The sequence below is a fragment of the Arachis duranensis genome, chromosome 8 (assembly GCF_000817695.3).
Source record: "Arachis duranensis cultivar V14167 chromosome 8, aradu.V14167.gnm2.J7QH, whole genome shotgun sequence".
Lineage (NCBI taxonomy): Eukaryota > Viridiplantae > Streptophyta > Magnoliopsida > Fabales > Fabaceae > Arachis > Arachis duranensis.
Window position 1 is genome coordinate 40,906,300 of NC_029779.3, and position 9,124 is coordinate 40,915,423.

Below are 9,124 nucleotides of genomic sequence, written 5' to 3' on the forward strand. Positions count from 1 at the left end.
TATTTCAATTATAATCTTAGATGATTATAACATGTATATATGTGATACGACTATCATAAGCTTATCATATAACACATCAAAGTAAGATCGTCATGTTTATGTTTCTATTAACGGTGTTAATTAATAATCTTAAGATATAACCAAAACATATTTAAAATATTAAGTGCAAAATTTGAACTAATTAAACATTAGACTAACTTTAAAATTTTGAAAATTTTCAAAGATAAAAAATATAGTTACCCTTATAATATACTGTAACATTTTCAACTATAACACAATTAATAGAAACTACAAAAATATATATGCTTATTATAAGATACATAATATACATTAGGAGTTATATTATATTTTTACAGTTCTATATATTTTCTCAAAATTATTAACTCTAATAATTTTGTATTGGAATAAAGTAAAATAATCTTTTAATAATTTTTGTCTTAGAAAAAAAGAAAGAAAAAACAGCCTTTCCATTACATAATCAACTTATGGTACAAAGTTAATTATGAAGCAAATTGCATTATATATCTTGAAGATCAATACCTCCGTATCAATTCATTAAGTAAATTTAATGCTTACCTTAAACACAAACATATGAAATGCCTGCAATGAATCTTTGCTTGATAAATCTACAGAACTGGCATGATTCCAAACGACGAAAACCATGATGGCATGTGCCAAAACCTAAAAATTGAAAATTACAGTAATTTTAAGGCATTACTAAAATGATCAATAATTTCACTTTTTTCATTTGATATAAATCAATAACGTAATAGTCGAAACAGGAAATTTGAAGAAATATTTTCACTTTTGGCTTTCAGGGATGGAAATCCTAATTATTATAGTGGGTTTGGTAAAATTTATTAAAAAGATAGTTGTGCTTGTCTAGAACATAAATACCTTATTTTGTATTTAATAAATTTAAAAATCATATATTTATATTTTTTCTTTAAGAATTAGCAGTATTTATAAAAGCATTTATAAAATCATATATATATAGTCTTTATTACATTTATATTTATTACAATCATTATAACTTTTAAAATCAAACATTAGTATTGTACTTTATTGAAAGCCACCTTTATTTTGTTTGGAGTTATGATGCACAGACATTGATATGTACACATGACATAACACGATACGGGATACATAGATACGCGAATTTAAAATTCTTATAAAACACGGAAATACGATATATATATATAAAGTATGTTTTAGATAAATTGTAATTATATTTTAGTAGTTTTAATAATTTAAATTATATACTATTTCTAAACTCATTTTAAGAATACATGTTAAGAATAAATTTGGACACGCTAATACGTTATGGTATTTAAGTGTGTTTAAGTCTATCTGAAAAAGAATTTTTTATTTTTTATTAAGACACGGTTGACACAGAAAATACACATATTAAGTACTTGTTTGGGTGTCATTATTTTGATAAAAAATATCTTTTTTTAATAAAAAAATATTTTTTTTATTTTTTAGCGTGTTTGGCAAATTTCTAGTAGTAAAAGTAAAAATATTAGAAAAATAAAAAAAACATCTTTTTTGAGAAGCTGTAATTTACATCTTTTTTTAAAAGATTTCTTTTCTTAAAAAAAATATTTTTCATATAATAAATAAACAAAAAGGTACTTTTATATTGTTATACTCAAATATAATTAATAAATAAAAAAATATTTTTATATGAGATATCCAAACATAAAATTATTTTTACTTTTTCATAAGATATTTTAAAAAAAAAATAACTAAAAAAATCTTTTATTAAAATTTCACCCAAATAAACCTTAAATGAGTATCAATAAATATTGTGTTTGGAATATATCCAATATATAAACACAATAAATTAAAGAAATATCCGTGCTTCATAAATTTAGAGCCATATATATAAGCCATGTTCTTGGATAAGAAAAGGCTTGGTTTTTCTTTGGATTAAAATGAATGCAACACATAAATAACTTTAACCTATATAAATAAATAGTATCTTACCGTAAAAATTTTGCTCCATAGAAAAGGAGATAATGCTCCCAATGTAATAGCAACTCCATAAGCCATTTGAATAAGTGAAATGCATAACCAAAATACCTTGCAAAAGATTAATAAAACAAATAAATGAAGGTACATATAATAGCAAAACCTGGTGAGCACCGTTTTGAAGAGGTGTTGCGTACTTTTTGAAAGGTACAACTTTTTATTTTGTATTTGATAAATAAAAAAATATATGTATTTATATTTGTATTTTTTAAAAGATAAAAAATTAAATAATTTAAGTGTAATTTTTTAAAATTAATTTATCTTTATTAAAATAAAAAAATTTAGTATTTATTATAATATTTTTAAATTTTAAAATTTATTTACTAAATATAATTGTTTGTTTGTGTTTATTAAAAAAAATTTTTGATTTCATTTATCAAAACAAATAGATACTATAATTTTTTAAAAAATTAGTTTTTATAAATTATTTTTGAAAAGTAAAAGACCAAAATTTTAATCTGAGCCTTTACAACAAGGTGTTTACCTTCTTAACACCCAAACGTATTGCCAAAGTTTTGAGGCCCAATGCTTTGTCTCCTTCAACGTCTGCTAAGTCCTATTTTTCATCATCACATATTGTTATATCATTTGATTGAAAACATCCAATAAAAAGATTAGTATTCTAATATTAAATTTTATATTTAATTGCTTAAAAATTTACCTTTGATACTGATATAACTGAATAGAAACAACCCATGACCAAACAGCCAAGAAGTAGAGATCTTGGAAAAACAGCTGCCTGTTTTAGTACAAAGGTCTGGACAACATACATTCATGTATTTGTTCCAAAAAATGTATTAGACTTCCATCAAAATTGCATCATAGGAAACTAAATTAAATAATATAGTTATTAGAAAAAAAAATCTGATATTTTTAAAAACACAAATATTCAAAATTTAATTAAAAAAAATCTAAAATTCAAACTCAACAAAAACTCATTTTTTTAGTAGATTTGATACTTATAACTTATTTAACAACCTACTATAGTGTTGGTTGAAATTGATTATATATTATAATATTAATTTCCTATCATCACTCCTTATTGGAATTCTTTTCAATGGAATATTAAATTACTTTTTATGAATATAAAAGCTAATGTATATGAAATATGAACAATATGTCTCTAGAGATTACAGGTCAGTGGGAAAGTACCTTCATGTGGAGAAAAGCTCCTAAATTAAATGTTGTCAGCAGTGTAATTGTACTTGATATTACTGTAAGAATTGTAGATCTCTTCCATCTCAACAAAGGTAACTAGAGAGAGTTTAGAAATGAAAATAAATGTCAAGTCACCATTAAATAAATATTTCATATTTGAGAACATCAAAAGCATGAGCCGATGTCTTTAATCTCTTATGCTAGCCTTTTTTTTTTCTTGCCATAAACATAATCTCATACTATATATAAGTGAAACTCATTGAAGGAAACAAGTAAAAAATTTCAAGTAGATAGGAGGAACTCAAATTAACAAACAAATTGATGATGTAGTTCATAGTCATGTTGAAAACCTAATAAGTTAATCTAAGAAGCAAAGTGCGTGTAGGTTCAAAACAAGATAAACAGAGTGCCCATATGTTCAAAACCTAAAAAACAAATCCCAATTTCTTAAAGAAAAAGTTTCATGGCAGTACTTTTATTAAAATTTAACTAACATTTAACCATTAAAATAAAAGTGTTAATTTTATATCATTAAATATAATCTCACATCATTCAAAATATTAATAAATACACTTCATAGAGTCAATTTTACAAAACAATTATTGACTAAATATCCAAATTAATGTCTGAGAAATTCTAAAATTTTTTAGACTAGATACTTTGATTATATTATAATAATATTCCAAAAGTTTAAACTGATATGAGAAAGCAATATGAATAAAGACTTTGTTAGGTAAATAATAATTTTTGTGAATAATGTGAATAATGGGCTTTAAAATTGGCCAATAAAGTAAAAACACACTATACCCCTAAATTATCCACCTAAATCTTAATATTAGGATAACCATCCGCACACCTAGTGAATTGAACATCCGATATATCCATTGTTCACATTGTTTAGTATTTTCATTGTCTACCTATAATTTTCCTATGAACATCCGATATATCTCTAATACTTCTCCTCAAACAAAAGTTATTTTTGGGTTTGATTAATTTTTGCATAAGCAATCTTTTTTTTATTCGTCTTATGCTATTCTTTTTTCTACTTTTGGAATTCACCAAGAATTAAATTTTAGATCTTTCGAATATAAAACTCTGATATTATGTCTTGATATATACTAATTTTTTTAAAAATTTAAGCTGATAGAATGAAATAACATGAATTGTTATATTTCTAACAGATTTTAAACATTTTTTAGAAGTTTTTTGACAATTACTTTCATTGGATAGATTAGTCTTTACGTTGGTTTCAATCAATTTTTTAATATTCATGTTAAACAAATAGATTTTTAATAAATTTAACCTCTAAATAATACACTCTAAAATAAATTAGCCTATTTTTAAAACAATAAAGGAATTAATTTATTTTACATTAGTAGTAGTTCTCATCTTCTCGATGACTTTTTGAAAATAAAAATTTATTGGATAAGATGATTTAGATTGTAACACAAATAAGACAAATAAGGTAAGCAGTTAAGATGAACAAGTTTTTTCCAATTTTCAAAGAAAGCTACTTACATTAAATGCATAAGCACTCGTTAGAACAGCAGTGATAAGATTGGTCCAAAGCAATGGCTTTGAGCCTACCATCCATGTAAGCCCAATACTCTGTACAAAAAAACAAATAAGCCCAGAGAAAAACCATAACAAATAATTTAACTTTTCTTTCGATTATAAATTTTGACATCTTAATGGAAAAAAAAATATTTTCTTCAGATATGTGTATTGAAGGTTGTATTTACTATTTAGTCTATGAATTATTTTTTGAGAAAATTTCATTCCTCTCTCCTAAGAGATGATAAATTATACTTTCCTCTTCTCTATTTATAAAATACATATTTTTTTAATAACTTTTAAAAAACTTTTTCTTTAATTTATTTTAAATTTGTGTTAACTAATGTTAACTTTATCCCATTCTCAAGAAAAATAAATTATTTTTTATAAAATACTCTTTAACAATAATTTTATTTTTTTGTCATTAAATTTATTTACCAAAATACTCTTTAATAAATTATTTTTTATTGATTAAATTATATTTTTATCAAAATATTTTTTAAAAAATTTAATAATTAAATTATATTTTCGAAGATACCTTCAATAATCTTTTAATTATTAAATTATAATTTTACCAAAATTTTCGATAATAATAATTTTTATATTTTATTATTCATTTTTCAATATCAATATATATTATTTTAATATTAAATAAAAATATTTTGGTATAATTTTTTTATATCAATATATATTAATTATTATACATATTAACAGTAGTAAGATTTTTTATTTAATATTAAAATAATATATATTAATATCAAAAAATTAATAGTAAATATAAAAATAATTATTAACAAAAATTTAGTAAAATCACAATTTAATAATTAAAAAATTATTGAAGGAAAAAAATAATTTAATTATTATTTTTTAAATATTTTAGTAAAAATACAATTTAATCAATAAAAGAATTGTTACGGTGGGTAACCGGAGATTACAGTCGTAATACCAAATACGTAGCTAAATTATCTTCATCGTTGTGTTAAACATTAATGAATTTCATAAAAAAAATGTAAAATTGAACAATTGACTTAACCAACTGCGAAATATAGTGAACAATATTTTACAAAATTTACTTTTATAAAAATTATTAAGGCGAAATACATTGGATTAACGAAAGAAATTAAAAAAAAAGGGAAAAAGTGAAAATTAAATAGCCACTTCCTCATGCATTTTAAAAATTAATTTAAAAGAAATAATAATTATTAAAATTATAATTATATATGTATTACTTTTTATTATTTTAATTTTTATAATATAATATCAAAATTTTTATAATCGAAAATTTTATAGAATTATGTCTTTTCATCTCTCCCAAAAAAAAGTAGAATAAAACAAAAAAAAATTATTCAAAAATTTAAACAAATTTTTTAAAAAAGACATTTATTGAAGGAAACGTGTCAAAATTGAAGATGCATGCTAAAAATAATCACTCTAAATATCGTACCGAAAGTAGACACAATCCCACAATTATAACTCCACGTGTGTAGGAATAATCTCCAGATGCCAAAGGAAGATATGGCTTATTTATCTACAATGAAATAATATTTAGTATCATAAGTAGCTCAATATATATACAAGTTAGTGTAGATATATTTAAGTAAACCTAAGTCTATTGAGGTAATGAAAATCCGTAACTTATTTTTAGTAGTAAGTGCATACCTTATCTATTTCAACATCGGCTAATTGATTCGCTCCCATAACATATTGATGCATGCACAGGACAGGTATCATATACTGAAACATAGCCAAAAAGTTTAAAATTAATAAAACACTTCTGAAGGTAAAATAGTACCTTACAGAGCAGAGAAGATACTCTTTCTATATATTGCATTCTTTCTTTTCATCTTTTAACTACAATTGTTTTAACCAGATTTCTTGTTTTCCCATGTTACTTTATAATATATAATTTGTATATTATATGAATAATATTAAGTGACAAAGTTTATATTTGTCTTGATTTTGAATCAATACTAATTAATTACTCATTTTTTTTACTGAAAATATTGGCGTTAGCATTTTTCAAAATGCATATATATTATTTTGTTATAATTGAAAAATGTCAGAGAATAACATTATTCTTATTAAAAAAGAAAAATAATCAATATTGACTTAAAGAAATATAAAAATAAAATAGATTTTAGATAATACAATTGTTGTATTTGTATTTTTGAAAATATTCTAAAAATCCGACTCACATACTAAATAAAAAATATGTGTCTAAGGTTTTTAATTTAGTCCAAACATTATCTTTTTTTTCCAATTTTTTTATAAAAAATAAACGGACAAACCCATATAATTTTTGGATTGACCATAATTTTCCAAATTTAAAATATATCATAAAATTAATTATTTCAAAAATTTAAATTGATAAAAAAATAACATAAATTATTATTATATATCTAATAAAAATGAGGTTTGTAAACAAATAAAAAATAAATAGATCATCCTAAGAAAGGATATAGGTGGACAGACCTAAAAGGTGTTAATAATTAGACAGAATCTAATATAAGAATAATATTAAAAATATCAAATAAAAATAAAAGCTTAGGATAAATTTATTAAAAATGTTATAAATAAAACATTTTTTAGTAGAAAAATAAAAAATTAATTAATGTTGACTAACATTAACTCGGCCGTTATCCAACATTTCTGGAACCAGTCATATAACTCATAAATGTTGGGACAAGATAAGAAATACGCTATCCCTTTGTTGTCCATCCCGGTTAGATATACTTACTTATCAAGTAATACTTTTTAAAAAATATGTATATATAAATAAACAATAAAAATACTAAACAATATAAATAATTAATTTAAAAATTTTAATAATTAAAATCAAGAATTACGAATTTGTATTAAATTTATAATTACTCTATGAATTCAAGTTTATGTTATATATACGATAGAATATTCATCTCTCCTTAGATAAGTATCAAATCTTTTTATGAAGCTATTATTATTATATTTAACTACAAATTTAAAACATAGTATTAAATAAATTGTGCGCTTTTACTCGAGTTTATCACCTGCAAAAATCCTTTTAAAAATAACACTGGAGATATATCTGAGAAAGTGTCCACTGCAAGAAGCGATGAAGATAGTGCACCTAAAGTCTTTGTCCAAAAATAAGAAAACAAAATTAGTAATTAATAACCGTTAAAAATATAATTATTCATCTATTTATTATTATCAGTTAAAATTTTTTATGAAAATAATATCATGGTAATGACTAATTATTATTTAGGATATATATGTTTGGTTGGGAGGTAAAAATAAGGGATGATTTCAAGCAAATGTATATATTTTTTTACTCCAATTTTATCTCAACCAAACATACCATTTGCTATTAATCTAGGTAATTATTTATTTATTTATGAAACTAACCACGCCAACAAATGCATACAATCTTGTAAACTTGATAAAACTATTTAGCGCATTTCTGATAGACTCCAAAGTGCCTTTTAATTCATCATGAGATTTTAGTTCAGATTCATATGATTCTCCAGAAGATGCATTTATTAAGTATTTTTTCTCAAATGTATCACTTGTAGATGATCCTCCTTCAATGCCTTTGTAATGGAGCTTTGAATTATACTGCAAGGATCTCCTAATACTGTATTCTTTTGTGAGATTCCTATTATTGCACCACAAACCTCTCTTTGCATAAGAACCTAAACAAATAAAAATCCAAATTAAATTTCTCATTAGTAGTGGTGTTAAAAATTGAGACAAGTATAATTATTCATTGGGTTTGCTTAACATGCATGTGCAGATGTGCTCTACGAGTATATATTTATGTTACCAATTAAGACAATTTATATATAGAATAATATAAAGTTTTAATTTTTAATTTATTTATTCTTTATTTATTAAAAATAAAAAATTTAAAAATTTCTACTAATAATAATTTTAATATTTGTCTTTGAGACATATATTAACTCACTTTTATTTATTATCAAATAAGAATAAAGTATTGTTTTAGTTCTTAATATTTGGACTAAATTTTAGTTTTGTTACTAATTTTTGAAACATTATATTTTCATCTAAATATTTAATTTTGGTCAAAATTAAAATTTTTTCTTTTAAAACTAGCCTTTTTTCTCTATTATTATGTTTTTCTTATTCTTTTATTTTCACTCTCAAATTACTATAACTACCAATATGACTACTATAATTATAATTTTTTCACTACTTAAAAAAATCATAACAAAAAAGGATATTTTTAGAAAAAAAAATTTAATTTTTACCAAATAATTAAAATAGAACAAAATTAGACGTTTGTAATAAAAATAAGATATTTTAAATAATATTAAAAACAAAATTAAAATTTTATTCAAAAAAATTTAAAAACTAAAATAATATTTTATTCTATTATCAA

The 9,124-nt window shown here is 22.0% G+C and overlaps 1 protein-coding gene across 1 annotated transcript in view; it reads right to left on the minus strand.

Moving 5' to 3' along the window:
- The window catches only part of LOC107462705 (naringenin 8-dimethylallyltransferase 2, chloroplastic-like), an 11,319-nt gene that overhangs the window by 1,037 nt on the left and 1,158 nt on the right, over positions 1–9,124 (minus strand). Inside the window, exons 2-11 of the mRNA XM_016081335.3 lie at positions 8,131–8,417; positions 7,773–7,859; positions 6,406–6,480; positions 6,191–6,274; positions 4,711–4,800; positions 3,187–3,288; positions 2,696–2,791; positions 2,519–2,590; positions 1,990–2,085; positions 577–681 (exon numbers count right to left, since the gene is read on the minus strand). Coding sequence (XP_015936821.2) covers positions 577–681; positions 1,990–2,085; positions 2,519–2,590; positions 2,696–2,791; positions 3,187–3,288; positions 4,711–4,800; positions 6,191–6,274; positions 6,406–6,480; positions 7,773–7,859; positions 8,131–8,417 — 1,094 coding nt within the window. The remainder of the gene's footprint in view (positions 1–576; positions 682–1,989; positions 2,086–2,518; positions 2,591–2,695; positions 2,792–3,186; positions 3,289–4,710; positions 4,801–6,190; positions 6,275–6,405; positions 6,481–7,772; positions 7,860–8,130; positions 8,418–9,124) is intronic.